This window comes from Chiroxiphia lanceolata, chromosome 9 (assembly GCF_009829145.1).
Source record: "Chiroxiphia lanceolata isolate bChiLan1 chromosome 9, bChiLan1.pri, whole genome shotgun sequence".
NCBI lineage: Eukaryota > Metazoa > Chordata > Aves > Passeriformes > Pipridae > Chiroxiphia > Chiroxiphia lanceolata.
The window spans coordinates 19559913-19585326 of record NC_045645.1 but is presented as its reverse complement, the minus strand read 5'-3'; the positions used below and the strand labels follow the sequence as shown (position 1 = coordinate 19585326).

Here is a 25414-nt window from a genome sequence, read left to right as displayed (position 1 = left end):
TCTTCTATGGTAATTCTTTTTTTTAAAATAAGATACTGAAAATGATGAAGATTTCTTTATGATCTTTAACATAAATAAATGTAGCGATTTTTTTTCCTACGTCTTTATTGCTGCCTTATCTGATCAACAGGGTGTGGTGCAACCAACATCCTCACCAACTGCAACCACCTCCAACCCATGAAAACACATCTTTGAACTGTGTTTCTGATAATAACAAGCCCACGAGACATCTTCATCTGTACAGACAGAATACTATCCACAATGTGAAAAAGAAGTGTTGCTAGGCAAATTAGTTACTAGCTTTTACTTATTAGAACTTTAGTGCAACTTATGGACACACATTCACATATGATTTCTAGCAACATAAGCACTCTCGAGACGAATATTTTGTGGAGCTGCAGCACAACAGTTTGAACTGTCAGCTGTTCATCATTTGACAATATATGTACAGATTTAAAGTAATTTTTCAGTAGAATAAGAGCAGAATATGCCATCCAGCAAACAATGTGCTAGAAATCTGTGCCACCTGCCCAAAAAACTGTATTTGGTTCACTGAAACCTCACTCATACCTTTAAGAATGGATAGAAAATGGAGAAAGAAAAGATGATGATTGAACTCGTCTATGCCCAACAATGAGGAGGAGAAGAATATTATTAAGGTTGGTTAGATTTCTTCTCTCACTTGGGATTAAGCAAAACATAATCTTTTTCCAAGAACATAGTAACACGGCTTTAATTATTGGGCTAAACAATTTCTGTCTCTTTATAAGACTCTCTTTGAATCATGCACATAATCATAACAAAAACATATGTTAACATGTTAAGGAATTTCTGAGGCAAGTAAGGATATTTCATCTCAGCATAAGCTGCATTGCTAACATGAAAAAGATAAACAATTTTACTCTTAGTAAAACGGCAGCGAGCCTGAGCGGGATCTGAACCCAGAACAACCACCACGTTACCACTCTTGCAAACTTCAGGCAAAAGCTGGCTGGAAGCCCTCATTCTTCCCAGCATTTTTAGATAGAGAGATGAGTAATCATGTGCATGTTTGTATGAAAAGCTTTCCAAGATGATGGGCTAGCCACAATGCCAGAATCAAGGTCATTAAAGACGCTGCATATGTTAAGGGTCACTTTGCTAGGAACAGACCAATTACCAGTGAGCACATATAATGACTATTCATGATGTCAAAGCAGCTTGCCACATTGCTTTCATCTGCCAGCACACAAATGCCTATACAAGAATGCTGCAGCTGTCAAGGGAATATATGACTCAATGTATGTATCTTGGAATGGATTCTGTAGGGAGCCTGGCCTCTGTTCTGAGGTATTGGAGAGGATAATTCCCCAAAATGACAATTTTGAGACCACAAAAATTCAAACCATAGCCCTGATATTACAAGAATCCTAGTTGATTTCAGCTGTTACAACAGAAATAACCAGTTATTATACACAAATGTCTCACTGACCAACTTTTAGAATTTTTTTCCTTCTTTTTCCCTAAGTGCTGTTTATCCCATAACCCTTTAAAGGAAAACACAAGCAAGGCTATTAAACAAAGACATATGTCTAGAGTTCTCTGCCTTTATCCTATACTTTCAGATACCTACTAAAATTCTAAAACCAGTAAAGAAAATAATAATTCTCCTCCCCCATTCCTAATTCTCAATACAAAGAAGTTGCAATGGCTGATCAGTGGAAGTCTCCCTTGTGAAAAATCTCAAAAAAAATGCCCAAGAAATTGTTCTGGACCTAAAGTTTTGCTGCTTAGTTGCCTTAGGCAATTGAACAGTGGCTTCAAGCACAAGGGTGAGAGTGCTAACACATGAAAACTTCTTTCAAGTGTATTCCTTGGACTCCATCCTTGGGGCAGTAACCAAGTTCTGTTTAGTTTCCAAAGCACAATGGATCCAAGGAGTGCAGCCCAAAACTTCAGCATGACAAATAATCAACCGGAGAGAGTAACCAGATCACTAACAAATACTCTTCTGGTTCTCATTTTAAATTGTCCATATTTCCAGTTTCTTGTGTCCACTTCTGACCAATGTGACCAATCTAAATAATCTTTGAAAAAAAAAGTCTGCATTAAGGACTTTTACAGTCTTGAGTACTGGCAGTTAATTTACTCTACTCCTAAGGCAACTGATAATAACAATCGACTATTGATAATTTACATTACTTTAAAATAATGTTTCTTGCCCCAGGTAAGTAGAATTTTGTAGAATAAATATTAACCTGGATTTAAATTGAAGTTGAAGAATGAGATTTACAAGTATCTGCACTCAAACCATCTGTGAATATAGAGAAGTGATTAAAGAAAATCTTGTTAAATTCAGCCAGATCAAAGCCTTAGGTCAACATAGACACCTTTTAACCATCTCATAAGTCTCTTGCAGACAGCTCTGTACCATAAAAGTATTATCAGTTCCATAACACAAACCAATTTGTTTTCTATAGAGAACAGCCATTATTCTCTGCACTTTCAGACGCACTTAAGTGTGGATGCAGTTAGTTGCTAAATCCACTAGCAAGTGGGTTTCAATCACTTCAACATTACCTTTGTGAATTGACTGTAGAAGCACATTACTTGTTTAAATTGTCAATCCTGTGTTTAGTTTCTACTAATTTTTTTTTCCAGAATAAACATTTAAAAAAAAAAAGTAACAGAATTGCAAACAGGAACCAGTGACTACCTGAACCAGTGTCAAGTTCAGAGAAGACAAAGAACTCATCTATTTAGTAAAGAACTTACAAGTTTTTCCCCCAATAAATTAAGATTTTATGTTTTTCCTCAATTAAGGACTTTGACCAAATCCTACATTCAGTCCATACTAAGGCTAACATGTTGCTCACGTAACACATAGCAAGTCACAAAGATATGCAGCAAGTGTTTAATCTTCAGTGGAAAACCTAGTGGTTAACCAGGCAAACAAATTATTTAACATTTTGCTCAGGAATCATTGCATTTCCAACTCCAGAGTGGTTAACGTCTGTGTGTCATTTCTGTAACACATACTTATGGTCAGGACATCCAGAGTCTGTATCCCCTAAAGCAAAAGTGTGGAAGTTAATGTTTTAAGGCACTTGACTCAACCAGACTATTACATTTTCCTTCCCCTGTATATGATCTAACTGAGGTAATTTAGACAACCAGAGCTGGAAAACTCATGCTCAGCTAAACAGATCATGAGTCTACAGAATGCTTAAATTCAGAAAAAGACTGAGGGTAACAACATGCAAATTGACAAAATTGTTGAAGAAATGCAACTTCAGGAAAAATAAATATAACACGCAATGTCTGTAGAGAGTTATCATGCACAGGAACAAAAATTAAAAGCAACTTTCCCTCTGTTTGCGTGGCCAGGAGTAGTATTTCCAGTGTCTTACTAGAAGACCACTGAATAACTCATAGTCTTTCCCATCAGGAAGATATATAGAGAAAGAAAGAGTTGTGCAAGACAGGAAAGATCACAAAGACATATGGAAAAGCAGAAAAAAGCCGATAGGATAGGAATAATAATAGAATGTGAAAAATACAACCTGTTTGCAGTAAATTAAGATGCCATATCTAGGCACAAATGATATGCACTACCTTAAGTACTCTTGAGAAAAAAACCTTCTCAATGGAAGGATGAAATACCTTGTGGAATAATTCATTTTTGGATGTAAGAGTCATTGATGCTTTGAAGTATTAGGTCAGTGCAGCATTTCTTTAAAAACTGAATGTTGTAATGCCTTACACACCAGAAAACACTTTTGGCACCTTCCCTTACGCTTAATATAAAAAGCAAGAACAAAAGATATACCAAAGATAATTTACTTCTGCGTTTCCAGAGGCAGAGCAAAAGTAAACAAAGGGTTGAAGTTTAAGAGGAGAAGTTGGTTTATGGCTCTGATAAAGCTGGTAGTGACACACAGCCTGTAATTGTCTTTGTGCAACTCTCCTGCTGCAATCACTACTTCAGTAACTCTGGGTTAGTGTTAGACTACTTACTCCAAGAAGTCTTCTCCCCAGCTGTGGAGCTTCTCTGAAGCTGTAAACAAGGGTGGTTCACATGGCCAAGAATTGCATGACCGGATCTTCTCTCATGACACCATTTCTAATAATTCTGCATACTTCAGGAGCAAAATCCTCCTCTTAAATCTACAGTCTACTCTTCCTATTGCTATGAACATAAACTGAAGTTTGCAGTGCACCAAAAACTGAGTTATCACAACTTGAGCAAATAGCTCCCTTCTTTGAAATTTTTTCCAAAAGTTAGTAGGAAAGAATCTGCAGTTCAGTATTTGCTCCTCATCTAGCCATTTTCATTTGTTGACCATTTTCTAAAACACAAATGGAACTACAAAATACCACAATAAACTGGAAAATGGCATCATACAATCAAAAAAAATCGAAAAGAAGTAAAATTTGGCATGATTTATACTTAACACAGAGGAGGTTACTACAAAGGTGTTCTGTAGTGTTCAAAAGCATTCTATAGTGGTATATAGATTTCAATGCAATCAGTAGGTTTCCTCAAGAAAGTATGCACACCATTATTGATGTTGTGGACAGAATTTGACATGTATTATTTACAAGGAACACTGCAATTTCCAAAGAGACTCATAATTTACACACACAAATTCCACTGAAATAGGAGTACCCAGTTCAAATTAAGCTTTGAACATCTCTCACTATGACTTCCCCAAATCCCAAAGTGCACAATAATTCCTTCTGTTGAGATAAGTGATGTAACAAGAAAAACCTTTCTCATAGAGCTCTTCCATCGCTCTCCAGGTTTCAGCTCGGACCTCTCGATTGCTTTTACCCAGAACATGTGCATCAGGCCAGTGCATTAAATACAGATCTAAAAAAGAAACAGACCCAGACTGCTCAGTAAAGTGTGAAAAAAATAAATATATCAAATCATGTGATAGAGCATTTTCCCTCCATAATGGCCCCAACACATTATCACTGTAATAGTTACAAATACTACTCCATGGTCATTACTGCACACATCCATTCAGTTTTAATAAATGAATTCTATAACATCTCATTAACAACCAAGGGCAGCAGAAATTCACATAAATTAAAGTGAGAAATGTATATGTACTGGACTCAGAGTTTCAAATGAGATTATCTAAACTGCAAAAATGACAGGACATAAACTCCTCTGTAAGTTTGTAGACACTGCTAGACGTTCTGAAGGAGAAATTTAAGAGATACTTGGAAAACAATTACATTTCTATTTGAATTCCAACTCCAGATTAAACAGGTAACTGCAGGCATCCCAGTCAAACAGGTTTTGGCCTTTGCTGCATACATTAGTCTGATGAAAAACAGCAAGAGAAAATAAAGAGATGACTGAGATGTACATCATTTTCTTTGTACTTCATAATATTCCTTTTTTGGCAGTTCAAATACAGAGTTAAGAAATAAAAAAACCTCCAACTTGTTTCAGTGAGAAGAGGTTTTTGTTCTTTGAATACATTACACCATTCATTTACAGCACCTCTTTGAGAAAATACAGAAACTCTGCTTTGTGAATAACGAAAAAAGGTGGGGAAAAAAAAGAAAAATAATTCTTTTTATTCCCATTTAAGGACTGCACTAATGATTACTATACCAGTGGGCTGGTATATTAGTTTTCCACCTGTAAAAATACAAATTCAACCTCGATTTAAGAGGAAAAGGTAACTTGAAATTCTCTATAATACATCAGTTCCAATTTTGGCACATCATTGCAACACTGTTAAAAAGAGTACTTTACTTGGATTAAAAATTTTAGAACAGTACAGAGTTTTGTACAGTAAGATACATTACAATTGTATGAAGAAAAAAATTATTTTGTATGTATCACAAAAATCACAAGCTAAATTTGCACTTTCCAATATTAATAACACATTAGACTTTTAAATACAATTGATCAGGGAAGCAAATATCACTCATATGTAATGATGTGGAGCATCTGAATTTGCACCACATCTAAAGAGAAAGTTGCTTATTCTTTGCCCTTATATACATAAAATCCACTTCCAATTCCATATGCAGTCCTGTTCATCACCAATGCACAAATAATTACTTCTTCTCTAACTGCTCTGAGAAAACAACTTGTATTTATTAAAAACAAATACCAATACATGCTATTGGAATAAATACCAATTTCTGTGACATTTAACTGAAAACTAATACTGGGAACTAATAAAGAATTTGGTGAGGTTCTGATCAAAAGTCATGGCTTCACTGTTGCCAGTGAAATTTCCACTGATCTACATTAGATGTAAACCCAAGGATTAGCACTAGGAACTGCTAATATCAAGTGTTCAGTTTGATCCAAAATTATATGCCATTGGTGGTACTTACTGCACAGAGACTGCCATGTTTGAATTTAAACTTTTTTGTTTGGATAAAGCAAATGTCACATGTAAGTAGGTGTAAGTTACTGGTATCTGATGCCAACCTCACATAAAAATGGAATTATGTATCTTTAATTGCTGCTTGCTATGTTCTCCAAACCAGACTAGTAAGAACTGCTTAAGTATGCAGAAACACATCATTTAGCAAAAATAATCAAACTTCAGCAGAATTTCACCAAAAGCTACTTCTCCAAAAGCCTGATTATTCAGCTGGACACCACAGTTTGCAAATGCTCACAGAAATAGCTACATCATGGATTTCCATATACAGAGATGCATTGTACTCAGTCCAAGAAACTGAAGCACTCTCAGAAGAAAGACTTAACAGATTTGATAACTGAAAGATCTCTGGTCTTGGACATTTAAAAAAAAATGCAACTCATCAGCCTTCCCTGTATTAGTGTCTTAGGCCTCTTCAGTGCAAACATGATTAGCTGTTGGTCCTTTATTTTAGAAAGGTGATGTTACCAGGTACGTGATGTCTATATCATCCTACTATGTTTATTTTAATTTAGGGTTTTTGTTGAAATAAAAATCACTTCACATTTAGAAATATGTGCATTTAGGGCTAGAAAGCTTTTACTGGATCACAAAGTAGAGTCCTTCTGGACTGCAAGAAGTTTTCCCCAAAGATGTGGGGCAAAGGTCCCTTATCTCATAGATAATGAGCAGAATAGTCTTTGTGCCAGTCATGGGTAAAGCACCCCGGCACAGCCAGGATCTGCTTTCTTCTACTGCATCTGTTAGAAAACTTTCCATGATACCTGCAGGCCAACAAAAACAGTAAGCCCTGCACAAACCCAGGTCTATGATTTCATCTTTATTTGTACACACATTCACACCCTACACCCACACACACTTTCTTTTGCTTAAAATATTTCCCCTCCTGGGGGATTATGAGAACACAAACACTCTTTAATTCATTTTGGAAGCAAGAAATTAGTCTTAAATCATTTATCGAAATAGCTCAAGGTTCTAGTACTCAAGAAACGTGTAACTTTATCACTGAAGGTTTTTAAGAATAGGCTACATTTTTATGTGTTGAGAATGATGAGGTTGTGCTTTGTAGCATGGGAAAGATTAAATTAACACCTTGAGATGTCCTCCAACCATATATTTTTCAAAAATAATCTTAAATTGAAAAATCCACCATGTTTCACAGTATCAGGATGCACCTGATAAAGAAGAAAAAACCATCCAAACATTCAATTTTTTTACTTAACACCTTTTTAAAACATCCTTTGAAGAAAATCAAGCTGTTGCAGTGGTGCAGTGGTAAGCGAAGGCCTGAAGTTCGTTTAAATGTCAAGGCACAGTGCTGCTTTCACACATACATTTAAAATAGAATGGCTTATTACTTCTTAGCGGTGTCAGCACCTACAAATCAACTTCAAATGGCCCTGGAAAGTACGTTTAAAAGCCAACAGCATGTTGTTGTGGAAATAAAGTTTGCAATTCTATTGAAATTCTTAATATAATAGAAAAAAAAGTCCACATTGACTAAAACAAATGTAGTTTTGAAGAACAAGCCCTACCTTATATCACATCTAAAAGCAAAAGAATATTTTTCAATGTTTCCCAGCTATCTTAATGCAATTATTTTCCCTCCTTTTCTCAATAGTCACCGTACTTAGTATTGACATGATGTGTTTTTCTCTCCCATTCAATCTTTTGCATTTTTTTTTGTTTTGTTCTACTGAACAAGGATCAATGTGAAAAAAAACCCCCAAAGTGTTTTGAAGCAATACAGAACATGAATTATGATAATACACCCATTCCATGTGATTAATCTATTACACTGAATATGCTGAGAGTGCATTTGTCCAGCTCCAGCTGGGGATTTGTGATAGGTCAGATTTGCCTGAATGGGACAAACTTGGAACAGTCAAAAGGAAAATAAAATTGTTTATGAATTCCGTAACCCACAAATCACATTCAAGAAGTTATTCTGGAGGTTAGATCCAAATACCAAGGAATGTATTCTGCTACTGCCAAACCTGTAAGATTTGCTGCCATTTCATACTGGTTTACTGTGTCTGCTAGTTGAGGACCACATTTAGAAAATGCAAGGAGCAGAATATCTATTACAACCACTGCCCACAAATAATACAAATTTCCAGCACATCATGGATATATAATCTACCAGTTCAAATAAAAATCCTGGAACACTGCTCTCCTAGTACCATTTGCCTCAAAAGTGTTTATTGAAAAGGGTTCATAACACATATTTTACATGGAGCACTTTTCCTCTTAAAAAGCTGTGACTGCTTTCAACAATTCATCTGTTTCAACAGCTGACAGTCTATATACTGATAATGCACAGATTTACTAACTCCTGTGAGATTATTTCCCAGGTTTCTAATTCAGTCTGTATAGATGGACTGTGTAATCCATAAAGGATCCTCAAGAAAATTAACAGGAACAGGAACAAAGAGCTGAGCTGAACATTTAGCTGCCAGGACTCCTGCAGCTTCTTCTCTCTGTAGTCTTCTGAATTACTAACTTTTCCTACAACATAAAGGTCTAACATCAAAGATTTTTATTTAGGATATTTCGGTTTTCTTTGAGAACCATGTATCTTTACAGAAATGTTGTGAACTCCCATATATTTGGTTAATATCATAGAACGAAATCAGGAAATTCTGATTTATTCTGATCATTATTTCACACTCCTATTTTACGGAAAAACTGCCAGCATTAACACATGCTTGCAACTAAAGAATTTACTTTCCTAAATAAGCTTGGGCACAAATTGCCCTGTTATTACCAGATCTCTTTTTGCCATGGATTTTAGGTCCTCTCTATGGTACAGACTGGTCAGCAGAAGAGGGACACAAAAGGCAGGTATGAATGAAAACATATCTTGACCTTATTTCTACAAGCTTATAGCCTTATATTCAAACCAATCTTCTGGATTCTAATTACTTTTGCTGGACTTGTGACAAGCCTCAATTTCCAACAGAAAGCTCTTACTCTAAGCATTCCTGAAAAAACTTGAAAGGTTCATATTTCAAGGTACTGCCTCATTTTGCTTGAAAATCCTTCCAGTAGCACCTTCCAGTTGAGTGCTTTCAGACAGGAGGTACAGGACTCCCTAAGGATGCTTTCCATGAACCCGTGAAACACCCCAGGTATTGTACCTCCTCTGAGGGTCTAGTTCCCAGCATAAACAGCACCAAAGATGGAACTCAGCCTTATCTCTCTCAGAGCAGTGCAGATCACACTGTGCTTAACAGAAACTGTGGAGTTGATACAACAGATATTAAACCCCAGTAGCCAAAACTGTTGCTCCACTTGCCATCCCATCCTTCTCATGGTGGTCACCATCCTCATATACAAATCAGTGACTTGCATGTCAAGTATTTCCAAAGCCATCACACTTCACAAACTGTCAAGTTAAAGCAAGCTGAAGCCTGCATTGATTTAGGTCACTATGGCAGACTAAGTGGTTCGGGAAGAGTTTTAGAAATCTTTCAGACATCTCCATATCAGTGGAAGCAAGGTGGGAAGATGGGTGAGGTTATTAAAAAAACGAAACAAAAATAAAAAAAAGGATCAAATCTAGTATGGAGACAAATTGGACAGGCAGCTGTAATACTCCCTTAGTTTGCCTTAGTAATATGAGCAAAAGAAGTCTTGGGTTTGAACACATTTCACAAACTGAAGTTCTCTTTATGCCAATCCAAGGACTCACTCACATGGTGACAGCATTAGTGCATTTCTTGCTCTCAGATATTCTTTTCCTTCTTTCAGGTATTTCTGCTTAGCAGCAAATTGTAAACTCAGTATTTGTGTGAGCACCTACTTCAATCAGCCTACTACCTGAGAAAATAAAAACAACTTACAGTACTGGAAGGAATCACTGAAAAAGACTTCTTGGAAGTGAGTCAAGTTTTCCTCTCATCGACATTCAGCACCACTACCAGAGCAAGCAGAAGAAAAAAGAAAGCAAACACAAAATAACAAGCAGAAAGCAGAGAAAAAGAATAATGTTACTTCTGAAGTTAAAGGAGATAGTCAAGGCTTGAAACTTGGTTTATGAAAGTCTCATTACAGTGACCTGCATTTGCACGGGACAGACAAAAAGAAATCTTAATTCATTTTGCATTATTCTGTACCTGTGGAGGAAGTGAAGGAATACATTTCCAGAAAGAATGAAGCCAAAGATGTGCATGCAGGTATCGGTCTTTAACAGATATAAGAGCTTTTCCCTGCTCACCTTGCAAAGTACCCAAGCAAAAAAAGCCAGTAAACATAGCACACAGCTGCCACTAATATTATATGTTACTAATTCAGCAAAATTCATACTTCACAAAAGTTGTTCACTTCCTCATTAAAGTTTGTTTATTGCTAAAATGGGGACAGGGTGAGGAAAGAAACAAAATGAAGGTTTTTAGGACACTGAAAGGCAATGTTTGATGGTTAGGTCAATTGCTTCTTGAATATCAGCATAAAGATTATCTCCACCAGTGTCATTATTTTAGATTATTACTTTAAATTCACCTTCCTCTACATGCACTTTCTTCTCATTGCATCAGTGTTAGTTAGATTTAGTTTCAGTTTTCTAAAGTCTTGTAAATACTTCTAACATTTCCCCCAAAGTATATTCCATCAGACAGACCAAACCAAAGACAATATTCTGAATTTCAAAATTAATAGACCTACAAATGAAGTTTTAGAAAGGACTCCCACTCCTCGAGAAAAAGAAAATAGACCACAGAAGAAAACAGGCATTTTTGTCACCCTGTTGCCAATATATTATTGTAAAGTTTATGAATCCTTGTTATGTATGTTTTGGGTGTTTTTAGCAAAATATATAAAACTCATGCAGTTGTTCCTCAAGGAATTTAACAATGAGATATACCTTTACAAAATATACCTTGGGCTGTTTCAAAACATTTGCAACAAGAAAAAACTGTGCTCTCAATTGTATGCATGTGAACTTTGTAGAGAACAAACAGAACAAGAAACCTGCAAATGTGTAAATAAAGGAAGAATTTGGTTTCTGTGATCTATTTTTTCAGGAATTCATTCATCTTTGTGAGTACTCACATGGAAGGCACAATAAATGAGCTATATGTAAACATTCATACCAAGATATTCAACGCCAAGTCTTTCACATGACTCCAAGCAGGCCTTTTTTGTGTTTTCATAGCCGTAATCACTATGCCAGAGTTTGGTAGTTATCCAGAGATCCTCTCGCTTCACGTCACTCTCTTTGATGGCCTTTTGGAGGAGAGATTCACAGCCGTATCTTTTTGCTGTGTCGATGTGACGAATGCCACATTTTTGTAATGCATGGACCACTGCACTGTGGGAATAGCCACCTTGGTGGGAAGTACCTAAACAAACAAAAGCAGAAGCGAATTGTCAGCAGTGAGTTATGAGGGACATATTTTATCATTCCTCTTAATTTTTGCTTCTTTTTTTTTTTAAATATATTGTCACAGATGCTTCTTATTCAATTTTCATTTCCCAACAGTTAAAAAAAAAAAAAGTGAACTGACAGATCTCTAAGCTGGGAAAATACATGAAGTGGGAGAATGTTGATGTCGATCAGAAAAAACTCCATCAAAATCAACAGCATTTAACTGTAAAGAAGTAATTTAAGGAGTTGGGCTGAAAATCATCCAGAGAAAACACACATTGTGGAAAATTAGTATATGTCACTTAATGCTCACACAGAAGTGTAACATTTACAGATGAAAATATTAAAAAAACCCAAACAACTTTAAAAACAATTTACTTTATGAAAAGCATATCCTGAGACCTTTACTCTGTTGAACTCCTGGTAGCTTCAAGTTATTATTGCATTGTACAATCCCAGACCAGGCCATACTGCAGGTGCGATTCACATAATGTCAAGCTCAGCAGTAATCAAAACAATGGAATGTGACACAAGAGTTACAGAATGCAGGGAGTTTCAGCAACAAAGTGCTGTTACTGTCATTGCGTAGGTATTCACTGGACGTGTATTTTGCATGTCAAGGGGACGGAAGGAGGAGGAGACTCAGCAGGAAAAGCAACCAGCAGGAGGACTGTCAGATAAAGAACTGGTTGAGAGCAAGGAGATGATGTTAGTTGTTTTTCCTGCCGTGAGCCCCTCACCCATTCACCCTCACTCACACACTTCCCACAAACAGTATTTTCTACAGTTTGTTGGAGGAAATGCTCAGTCAGTTCCAGTCAGCTACCACAGTCACCTCCTTCCAAGTTGATTATTGGTACTTAAAGGCCAGAGTGCCACAAACAATAGTTGGCATGAAAATGGCTCCGTCACTGCCTTCAAAAGGGCCCTGAAAAGTTGACTGCAACAGGGTCTGCTGAATCTAAATAAATAAAGGACTTCAGGTTTGTATCTGCTCTCGACTTTCTCTTTCCCTCCAAACACAGTATTTATTTCTACACTGAACCCTATCTCCATGTTAGGCAATTAACACATGCAAATGGCCACCCAGCCTGGCAGGAAAAGGACACAAATGCAACCACCTCAGGTTCTTTTTAGAGAGCCTCCCTCACCTGAACTGGGGAGAGAATGCTCGTAGGAGGCTGCAGACCTTTCTTACACAGGTTTAATAGTGCATGCAAGAATGACAACTTATGAAAGTCCCACTTGCATGTAAGGCAAGCCAGGTTCTCCTAAATGCTTAATCATTTTTGCTCATTCCTAAGCTTAAAAGGAAAACCAATGAGTCTTGCTCAACACTCCAAGTCATATAAACTGAGATGTAATATGGTCTGATATCACACCCCTACACCTGAGGATCATGAAAGTCTGCTGATCACAATGGGACAATTTCCACTTTAAAAAAGACAAAATGTGGAGTAGTGAATTCTTGACTTATCTTCGTGGATTTTAAAGTGATGAAATTCTACATTCCTACAATTTTGACATGCATATCATAAGTAATTTACCTTCCAAATGCAAACGAAGTTTCAATGTTTGAAAAGACAAAACTTAAAATCTATTTTTTCCATAGCCACTAATTACAATCACTAATTGGCTTAATTTCCAAGCTAACTAGAAATAGATGTCTCTGTAACTTGTTTTACATGAAAATAAGTCAAGCTAAGTGAACTTATATTTTCAAAATAGCTATTTTAAAATCTTCATGAATGTTTAAGAATTTTAGATGATTGCAATGCTACTACAGTGCAATTATGGGCAAAGAATAGATAGGCAATTTTACACCATTCAAACCCTAAAGTAATTTTATTAAAGTATTATATAACTAGCATAGAAAAATTACTATACTTTTTCAAAACAAACGGTTCACTTTTAATATGATGATATTGGTGCAAAATAAATGAGGTTGTAACTATTGTGTCTGTTTCTGGCTGAATGGACATTTCTAAGCACAGAATGAATGGAGTTCATTTAGAGGTCTTGCAAATGGACTCAGACTCCTTTCATGCATAATGGATTTCAGTAAGAACATTTAGGACAAACAACTGGTTTTTTTTTTTTTTGGTTTAACTCTTTAAGTTAAAGGGAGAGAGTGGAAAAGAAAGAAAATTCAGAATAATTCTGTTATTGTACCCCATTCAGTGATGGCATGCACACTTGTTACACAGGAAATAAAGACAGCAAGATAAGTCCGAAGGGAATGATCTCAATTTCTGTGCCTAAAAATGAACTACAACAGTCCTGGGGCACTAAACAGTAATTAAAAGAAAGCTTAACAGTTATTTATATAACCACTTTGCAAGCCAACTTAATCATAAATAACAGGTTGATAAGTTAGTTATGTTACTAACATAATGGCTTCTAGACTTTAGAAATTATAGTTTTCTTATGTCTACTCATGATTAAGTATGTTACTTATGTACATTACACAGATGCAGAAGGATGACAAAAGAAGGTGGAGTGACTGAAATTTCTATTTTTTTCTAATATTAGAAATCCAAACTTACTTGACATTACCATTCTCACATGGTTGGGATGACCTTTTGTTCACAGAGATATAATTCACACTGCACATGTATATTTAAAGACAAAATCCAATCTTGCATTTAAAATTAATATGAACCAGCACCCATTCCATCCCCTTACTGTTTCCAAAAATATTTTATTATTAATTTTTTTTCCCCAGAATTCTCTGGTTAAAAACAGGAATTCCTTTAAGAAATAATGTCAGATATAAATAGGTCTGGAAAAGTTCCCTACTTCTTAGCTAGTATTTTAACTTGTTTTCCTCGGAAATAGCACTGTTCTCTCACTGACTGAACAAGCTAAATTTGACAGATCCAAAGATGTCCAAGATAATTACATTCTACAGATTTTGTGAAAATTGGTGGTTGTGAGGGACGAAGATACTGCAGTGAAAATATGGATAGGTCAAAGGACACAAATCCATTGAAAACTAGGCTTAATTAGTTACATTGTTATTTTGCCACAGTTACTCATCACTTTCTTGGTATGCTGAAGAAGGCTGCTATCAAAACTGGGGTGAGAAACATGCTCTGACAACCCATAAAACGTTCCAAAGATTATTAGGAAGGCATAATCCTGTTCACAATGCAGTTGCTACAGGGAAAAAACCCCAGCACCCCAATCAGCAACAGCTCCCCCAAATCCTCAAAAATACAAAACCAACATCTCCCCCCTTGAACCCACTAAAAATGTAAAACAACTGACAAACCAAAATGCTACCCCCCTGCCCCAGATTTAGGCACTATCTCAGCTGACTGTCAGCGTCATTAAACTTTCTGTTCTCCTTCACGGAAGCTGCAGAACTACAGACAGAGATCCAAAGCACCAGCAGTTTTTCAAAAGAGAACCAGGACCTACTTTTCCTCCCTGCTTTCTCCCTTCCTTTGTGGAGAAGGGTGTCTTCATGTTCTTTTTGAAGTGTGAAACGATTATTTATCTGAAAATACAAAGATGTTCTGTGACATGAATAACTTTGGCTACTTGAATTCAGTGGAATAACATCAGAAAAGTTCCTGTTAGTGAAACCACAGCCAGAATATTTAGAGGTCGCATCAGAGATTAATGACCTTCTGACATCAGTACCCGGTACTAAATTAAAACAGTTGACAAACAAAACACCTGCAAAAATGGCCATTCCTTTCCTGATTTATCTCTAAGTTAAGAAAATAACTCTCAAAAGCAAAAGCTCAAACATCCTTTTATCAATGTTTAGACACTCATTGTGGATATATGGTACTGTATACCATAACAGGCTTGAAATTCCTGGTGCTATTAGTTTTATTTTTACTATTTCAACAGTATATCAACAGAAACAAATAAGAATATATTAAATTTTTTGCTGTTGATATAGTTTCATTTCCTAATTACCTTATGAGCAAATTAAATGATTAAACATAAAATGTTGACTGTACATAGTGCAAATGAACATATAACACATTTCAAGGTTTATTGCTAATCCATTCACAAACCCACATGCCTCTTCTATGGAATGGCTCAAGGACAGAGAATCCTTACTTGCTGTCCTTGCTGTCTGTCTTATATCCTCCTCCTCATTCTGTATTCATATGATCCTCTGACAAGCTCATTTGGATTGTCAAATGGCAAAACAAAAAAGTACAGTTTCAGGGTTATTCATGAACCTGAATGACTTCTCAGAGGGGAAAAGCCACTAAATTTCACAAAAAAACCCTTTAGCAGTAGCAGTTAAATAATTTGATCTAACAAGTGCTTTTATTAAAATTAAAACTAAAATAAAATCACAGTTGTCTGCAAGCCAACCAACAAATGATCAGAAGGATCTTCTCCATGAACTTGTCTCCTGGAGCCTTTCTATTATGTTCACCAACACCATCCCTAGAGCTGCTCTAAGCCAGGCAGATAATGTCATACTAACTTTCTATAACCACAGCACTACGACCCAAGTATTCTTACTGCATATTTTGGTATATTTTTATCTTAATGGGGTCAGTTACTCTGAAAATCCTATTTAGCATCACATGACAATGTATTCATAGCATCTCCTCTCTTCTAGAGTGTAGGGCTTTCCTCTGTAGCAGGTGAAATCAACGTTAACCTCACTGTGAAGCTACTATTATACTCCACAATTTTCATAAGGTGACTGGAGAGTATTTCAAGTTATGGGTTCCAAATGTAATCACAATTAATTTTACAAAATAATTTGGATAATTTATTCAGAGTCCAAGACTGGCACCCAATGTGTGTATAAAACAGCATAGCTGCCCTTGAGGGAATGCAGCCTACAGAGACAGTAGGCTTTTGGAAGAACTGGTAGAACAACATCAATGATCAGAGAAAGGCACTGAGCAGACTCACACTATGTAACCAACGGTTCTATAATTGGTCAGAACTAAAGCAGCACACAGGTTTATCTGAAACTCGATCATTTAAGGCACGTTTCTCTTGTCTCTGTAAAAGTTATCTGGATTATGGCTATTTTATATATTTTAGTATAAAAGTTTTACTTCAGCAACGTTTCTCACTCTTTTTGTTTCTCTGTTTGCTAAATATGATCAATTGCTTAGTGCAAAGGTGTCACTGGGACTGTTTTTCCCCTGTGCAACTCAGAATACACTCACAGAATTCAATAACACGAGCAAAAAAAAGTAGGCAAGCATCATTTTAAACTTTGGAATTCTACTCAGGCAAGTCTTCACAGGCACCAAGAAACAAAATGCAGGAAAATACAGTGTCGCCGCAAGGCAAAAGGGTAGGAGAGAGCCATTACGTGTTTATTAGGTATCCAGGGAAAGGGAAGCCAGAATTGCTAGTTTTCTCTCTTCCTGAGAGGAAGGAAGAAATGGCAATGAGCCATTGTTGACAGAAGCACTCTATTCCCTCCATCTCATAGAGGCTCTAACTGTAAGAGATATTAAGATCATCTACTGTAAAATGACCACACATTTCTGTTCACTGACCTACCATTTACCTAGACAGAACCTTAGAAAAGAAGGCAGGTGTAAGAGCAACTTCTCAGAATGTGTCTCGTGGGAATCCCAGAAAGTCTGCAAGTAGTGTCCAACATCAGCGAGATGCTACCGCTCTGATATGGCACCAATCCACTGATGTACTTCTGGCAGCACAAATACACTATCACCCAAAAAATGCAAATATTTTCTTCAGTGGGAGTAAAGAGATTTCCATTGGAAAAGTGCCAGCTATTTAAATTATTCAGCAGTAGTATATGAATATTTTAATCATGCAGAACTTATCAATAAAATCTGGAAAGAGACCTATACATTTGAAAGGCAATTATGAATGTGTAATTCATGTAGAAATTTCATAAGCAGAGCAGCAGCACACATTTATTTAACTGCCTTTACAGACAGACTGCCAAATCTCGGAGCCTTTTCTTTCGCTCCACACTTTCCCACCACCGTGAGAACTATTTCTCATTAACAACCAAATTGGTTTCAGATGCTCTGCTATAAGATGTTACCTTAGAAACCATTTGGTAGAAGACTGTGGCTTCCTTCCATAGAAATCTCAAGCAGTGAAAAGGCAGATTTTCTGGCATAAATCAAATCCAATTTCTAGGGTTCACTAAACCTTTTCTCCTCAGAATAATGTTTTGTGACTAGATCTTAGCAGTTAATAGTGCACGAAGAATTGCTGGTGTGAACCAGTTTTAAATTATTTTCATTCTATTTCCTTTGTTAACTCAATTGAAATTACTTCCAGTACTTACCATACCATGATAGAACTTTTAACTTCATAACTAATATGGATATTTACTAGGTACAGCAAATAAACAGACTGAACAAAAATTTTATTTTCCTCCCCCTTAAAACATGTCCTTAACCTACTCTATCTGATGCGGATGACATTAACTGATTAACAAAATTAGACATTTGGAAATACTTCACAATAAATGAGACAGACCTGTGACAATTTTTTCCTCTTCTAAACAACTTTCACAAAAAAGAACGATAAAAAGAAAAAAAAATTAAGCCCATACTCTGTACTTAAGTAGAACATTACCATAATCACTCCTGCTGTTGACTTAAAAAAAGTTATGTAAATAATTTATGATTAAGCATAACCAACATAAAGTTATGTAAAGAGACAGCAAATTTAAGCAGTGCAGTTGAACACGAGACCAGTAATTCAAAACTGCTTAAAATATTGTAAAGATAATATTATAGGAAAAATTATAAAAAGAGTTGTGATTTATAGTGACATAGCTTTACACAATGAAAATGCACATACAGTAATTATCATTGTAAGATCCTAATTCAAGACAACGTTCAAGCTGATGGCTAATTTTTGACATAACCGTGCCCTTTGCTCAGAGTGCAGAGCGAGTGCAATTGTGAACCACCACAGATCCTACTTCTGCACTGTCATGTGACACTGTGAGGTCTGAGACTTGCCGTGTCCCACTGCTGAGTTCCAAGGACAGGAACGATCCAGACACCCTTAGTGCAAACTAAAGCTGAACAATAAAGAATGTTTCTGATCAAACGCTAACTTTTCTCCACATCATCTAAGAATTTAAAATGCATGTTCTCCAGGTTTCCAAGACAAAACCATCTCCTGTAGCCCCTCCTCTCACATTGCACATTCAGCCTTAGAACGTTACACATTAGAATGCACCGCACTTCCATTCAGGCATTAACAGTGAGAAACAGACCTCGCAGTTACCAAACTGCTGTAAAGCCACAAAGATGCCTTTCCTTTCTCTCTCCCTTCTCCCCCCATAATGAGGATTTTGTATCAGTGCTGGAGGTACTTTGCATACATATTAGAACTGAAGTAAGTTAAGGAATTAGCACCTCCATTCTCCCCATTTGGAAGCAAGAGGAACTACAGCAATTCAGGTTACAGCAGCATGTGACATCACCATTCAACGCTGCCAAAACTATGCTAGTGAGCTCTGGCAAAGAAAAAAGGTATGAAGACTAAAATCTGCTACATGAAGGTTGAAAGATAAAGTGTAGCTTTCTTTTTTCACCCCTCAAAGTTTAGTGTAATTTTTCTACACTACAGAAACATGGTTAAAGACAGAAGTTCTATACACTGGAGCTTGCTTCTCTGCTAATTTCAAACTGCTTACAAATCATTTGTTCTTCTCATGGATGATTAAGTTTGCAACATTTAAAAGTATTAATGGCAACAGAAAAGTTAAAAGCATACACATGAAGTGCCTCTGCTTATCCTGATAAAAGCTTTAATTATTAAACATCGATAGAAACCTAAACTGGTTTATTACTTAGATTTAATGAAGGACATTTAAAATTCATCTGTATCATATCACCAACAGGGTGATTATCAAAAAGAATTCAGCCTGAGAAAGAAGCTATTTTTCTGCTATGAAATCATGGTTCATATGCCAGAATATAAATAAAATCCCCAGCAAACCCACAAAAACCTAACCTCCTAGATTTGTAGGTGCACAAAGAGAGCAGAGACAGAGCAGCAGTTTCCCCCAGGAAAAAAATATTTCTGTGCTGTGTACACTCTGATATAAGCAAAAGTTGGCTCAGATTGCCCCAGATGCATTTATGAGTACACTTTAAAACAACATTTGTACAACATTCAGCCATTTTTTAGGAATAAAACAGCACCAGGCTGGAAGTAGGTAAGTTCAAAGAAAGCAAGGAAGGTAGGAGCTCACCAGGTTTAGTCAGGTTGGGAGAGGATAATGCTTTGTCCCACTGTCTACAAACCCACAGCTGCCTGGGCTATGGCCACATTTTGTCCAGGACAGAAGTTAAATATCTGGAGGCCCTCAAAGCTCAAGTACAACTTCTCAAGGTCAGATCTACTGAAACAGTGGGTGAATTGAGACAGAAAGATTTATAGAGGTGGCATTTTGTTCATCACAAGAGGCTATTAAGGCAACTTGGTAACCATGGGTGAGAAGCAAAGCCCCGACAGAATAAAAAATAAATGGTTGAGACATAAAACAAAGGGAAGAAATAAACAGCCAATTCTTATTAGGGGATAAGATTAATAGGGGGGAGTGCCATAGGTCTTGGTATCAGGACCACTGTTCCATAAACTTCCTTAAGAACCAAAGCCATGAAGAAACAAGAACCATGAATTAAAAAAAAAAAGCAGTAACAGTAGAAAATGACAAATAGTGAAGCCTTGATTCGGTTGCCATTGAATTGAAAAGCAAAATCTTGTTTTATTCCAGTCCCAGCAGGACTGGGTCTTTTTTGACCACAGCTAAGTTTAAGAATGATTATGAGTAACTCTAGGATTAAGAAGCAGGTAACTGGATTACTAATACATAATGGAAGGGAATGTTAAAATACTTCCATTCAGCATTATGATTTAAGTTATATGTAGCATTTTCACTAAAAAAACCCCAACACAACCTGATACAATGGAATTGGAGCAATCTGATTCTTTGTTGTTCTCCAAGGAAGTCCCACGTGCTGTGAAAAGAACTGGGAACAATACAAGGAATCCTGAGTGGTTGCAATACAAATGATATGTCTTAATGCAAGCAGCAAAGTAAAAATCAGGAAAATCTTTTAAGATATATTTACTTAGGTAAAGGTACAGTGGAGTATAAGGAATATTATCTATGGAACACCCTGAAGTGAGGATAGAGATATTTTAATGGTTTCCTTGACTGTGGAGGGATTCTATGTGTGTTTGTGTGTATTACTTTTAACATCTTAGTAGTGCAACATACTGACAAATGCAGTAAAAAAGCAATTTAAGCAAGCTACTAGTGCTGGAAGTTAATCGACATCACATTATTTATTGAACTGATTTTTATTCTTCCCAGGCTTTGGCTGTTTGACGAGAAGCTGCTTAGAGCAGAACCTGACTGCTTTCCCAGCTACAGCACCTAGCATAATGACACTGGCCATTCTTGAATGGTCCTCTGTAAAGAACATTATTACTACTAATAAAATACTCACTGTGTGTGTCATGGGTAAGGCACAATGAGTATAAAGACTTGATTATTTCATTTAGCTTAACTGCCTGTCCTGATGCCCTCTCCCAAGCAAGCGTGCAATTAGTTTTATACTTTAATAGGAGGGGATCATTAGAGAACTTTTTGTCTCATCAAGTTGTTATTAATTCTAGCTGCTCCAAGGATTACATAGAAAGCAACTTTACACAAAAACAGCCTGTGAATTTTCAGTATCACCAGCACATTTGGTCAAATAGCAATCACTAACTATTTGACCAACTCACCTGAATTTAATTACTACTGTCTCTAAAAAATCCCCAAATAAAACAACAAACAAACCAAAACACACCAAAAAAACCCTCTTCTAATGGGAATATAACTACCATACCAAGGGTACGAAGAGAGTTTCAGTAAAAAGAGCCAAAACAAGCCCTAAGAGACATCAACCACTCAGCATATGACCTTGAAAAAGCTTCCTAATATTTCAGTTACAGGAAGAAAAGTCCTTGTGCTACTGAATTATAATCAAATTCTTTAAATGGTAGCATTTTCGCCCCTCAGACTTTTAACAAAAAAAAAAAAAAAAAAGGACAACTTTCTAAGTGGGGGCTTCCTGCTTAGCAGCAGTAAGCATGTAAGCGTGAACAATTCAAATTGTATTCATTTTTTTCCAAAGCCTGATGGGGATGATACTGTGTGCACCATTTTTGAGGATGCTGCTTTAGAGAAGCACCAAGTATCCTGCAGTTAAGACAATGTAAGAATATGTAGTTTTCTACTATTGTACAAAGGCTCGCCAAGTACCTGATTCTAAGATACATGTAGCTCCTATGAAAAAGTGTAACTACATCAACTTCAAAGCAGCGTCACATTTTATATCAGTTATTTGCCTATATTTCTAAACCACTAATAAAGCCTTAAAAATATGGAAAGAAATTATAGCTATCTTATTAGCAAGATAGTGAATACACCCTTTTTCTAAAGCAATCTAAAGCCATTATGAGATAATGTACTCTCTGGGGCATAGTTTGACACCATACAAATATTAGGGCCAAAATGCCAATTAATTTTAGGCTTGAGCCTACCCCGGTTTAAAGTAGCCTTTGTAATGAAAATTGACCATAAACTTGCCTGACTCTCTGCACATGAATAATATGGGCTAACACAAATGTTAGAATTAAACCATGAGAAACAAAGTTATCAACAGTTTTTATAATCATGCAATAAACAAGATGCAGATCATTTTTATTTTTTAATTAAAACTTTAGCTATACAACATATTTCTAACACAAAGGTGGGTTGTCTCATAATTGTTTGGTATCTCAGGAAAGTCAGCTTGTTTTATCATTGCTAGTAGACTTGTCTTTCTGCTGGACACAAGACAGATAAAACACAATATGAATATGCATCAAAGTAAATATGGAATTTTGGATATACAGAATTCGGCATGTTATTCCAAGTAACCCTTCAGACAGAACATAACTTTTGCATGCTCCACGGCCTTCTCTGAGGTAAAAATTCATCTTTCTCATAGGAGATTTCAATGGAAATGGATCCTCCTCAGTAAGAACAGTTTGTGTAAGAGAGCGCAGAGCCCAAGAAAGAGAACGGTAACCTACTGAAAGACCATTTAACCTCCTTCCTCTCGTCTCCCCTTTTGCATCAAACCATGACCAGCTTACTGAACTTCTACACAAATCTGGAAGCCAAAGCAGCTGTGACATGGAAAGCCATTTAAAAAAAGGAAACCCAACTAAAAAAACACCACCACAAACACCTTTTGATAACTGAAACTTGAACAGAAAGAACAGGTATTTTTGGCAGAATGCCATCCTAGGCTGCTGTTGCACTCTCTTGAGTAACATGTTCTGGCCAAGAAGCATGTTACCTGTCCCCTACTTCAGCTCCCAGCTACTACAAAAGGGGTTTCATCACTTGGAAATAACTTGCATACCTGTCTGAGCTGCCTTTCAGTCGACACAACTGGATAGCTGAAACCATCTTAACAGCATATTTCTCTCTCTGAAACTTTTAGAAAGATGATCTAGCAATGGAGGCAACATACATATCTATGAAAGTTGTCTTTGAGGGAACACATAACAATTATGTCTGCATGTTTAGAGGGATAAGAAACGACAACCAAACAAATTTCAAATCCTGCAGAAAATAGCCCTGCAGAAAATGCATTCTATATGAAGAAAGTTCTTCTCCACTTTACAGCCAAGTTTCTGTGCTGCAAACATTAATCAGTAAGCTTGGAACAAAAATAAATCATTATTATGGAAAATAATAGTGAAGTGAGAACACCCACTTAAAGATCCCCTTATATTAAGCTGCATATCGTGGTACTTATAGCTTGACCACAAATGCGAGGGTGGCGAATCTTGAACTTGTTTTCCTCCCTTCTTTTCTAAAATTCTCAGAGTTTTGAAGCATGTATAAGGATTTCTTAAAATGACCTGTTTGATTCCTATCTATTACAAGATCCTCCAAGATCTGCAGAATATATAAAGCAATATGTCAAGTGTTAGCACAGCAAGACAAGAACAGATAGGTGAAGTCAAGGAATCAAATCCTGCTGGTCATGACACCACCACCACTGTAAGTCAAGAGCAGCTCCTTGAAAGCCATATCTGACAGAAATTACTGGGTCAGAAAAATTCAAACTTGATTCTCTTGTATGCCACTATCCATTTACTGCAGTTTGAATTCAGGCCTAACAACAGACAACTCAGGGCTTACCAAGACGCCGAAAGGACAGAGAGCAGCAGCTTTTGCGTGCGGAGTACAAAGGAGTCTTTCTGCCTGGCTACTTTCTACTCAGTTTATTCTTCCCATAACCTAAGAAATATTACAACCTCCAACAAAAAAAAAAAGAATCTATTCTGTATATAGTCTGAAACACCGTTCAGCATATACTGAAACAATGGACAGAAGAGAACCAAGTCCATTCTCTACTATTTATGTTTTCTTTAATTTTATAAAAAATCCCCAAGTGAACTGAAGTGGCAAAAAGCGTTACAGGTTAAAAGAACCAACCAAACAACTCCTCAAAAACCCCAACCAACCAACTAAACAGCAAAATGAAAAAAATAGCAATTTTGAACAACACAGGCCCTTTTGCTCACTACATAATGACTGTGTAAGGGACAGCTGCATCAAGTATTCTTAAGATTAACAGATACTAAAATATTAAATTCATACACTGGGTAAACACATACCACGTGTTTATGCATGCACAAAAACACACAGTAAAAGCAGTTAACAACATTTTGCAGACTTCCAAATTCTTTTCTTTTTTTCATCTTTGGCTGATGATGGTGAATTGCTCAGACTTTTTGTTATGTGCAGCTCAAATAACTTTGGGTACTTCGAAACGAGCATTACAAGCTTTATCTGCTTAGCCTTTCTAGATAAAAACCCAGCCCTATTAAAATCAAAGACCAACTCCTATTGACTTAAGTGGCTTAATTCACTCCAAAATCCACAGCTCTAATTTTGCCTTCCTTTATACTAATGAAAATCCTAAATAATTGCTCTGAAGTCAGTTCACATCCATAGGATAAAGACAAAAAGAGCAGAAGGGCAATTCTATTTTACAGCTTAGCTCCACACTTGTGTGACTGATTAACTCCAGAGTCACAAAGAACACCAGTGCCTTTGATTTGTATGTTTATGTAAAAAAATGGAAAATCTGGGATACTGAATTTACCCATGATAAAATGGCATCATGAAAGACTAACTTGGAAGGGTATTCATGTTTTAGAATATGTTATGAATCAAAGAGACTTCTGGAAAGAGCCTTAAGAAGAGAAAGAGAGGCTCAAATACTGTTCCAAATAGGAGGTTTTAACGAAGAGATAAATTAACTCCTCACAAGACATAAAAATTAATGTCAACTATATAAAAAGACAGTTATTCAAAGAAACCCAGAATGCTCTGGCCAAGTATGCAATGGTCATTGGTGTGTATATGATCCACGTTTGCCTCTCTGTGGCACACCTTCCAGGTACTCTGCTACAGCTCCTGTTTTGGGAGAGTTCACAGTCTCTTTATCTGCTGTGCTACAGCATGGGCAGGGCTCTGGCACCACAGAATTAGTTATTAACCCTCCCCTGCTCACATGGCCCTATGCTGACTTGGAAAATGACCTTCAATAATTTAATAGTTTGACTCTTTTGAACA

General features: G+C 36.5%; 1 protein-coding gene across 3 annotated transcripts in view; it reads right to left on the bottom strand.

Moving 5' to 3' along the window:
• Window positions 1–25414, bottom strand: part of LOC116791106 (uncharacterized oxidoreductase ZK1290.5-like) — a 45116-nt gene that overhangs the window by 18419 nt on the left and 1283 nt on the right. For all 3 annotated transcript variants that reach the window (XR_004358604.1, XR_004358605.1, XM_032696792.1), the window contains exons 2-3: window positions 11495–11743; window positions 4751–4852 (exon numbers count right to left, since the gene is read on the bottom strand). Coding sequence is in view for 1 of the 3 variants with exons in the window: in XM_032696792.1 (XP_032552683.1) it covers window positions 4751–4852; window positions 11495–11743 (351 nt within the window). In the remaining 2 variants the exon portion in view is untranslated. The remainder of the gene's footprint in view (window positions 1–4750; window positions 4853–11494; window positions 11744–25414) is intronic.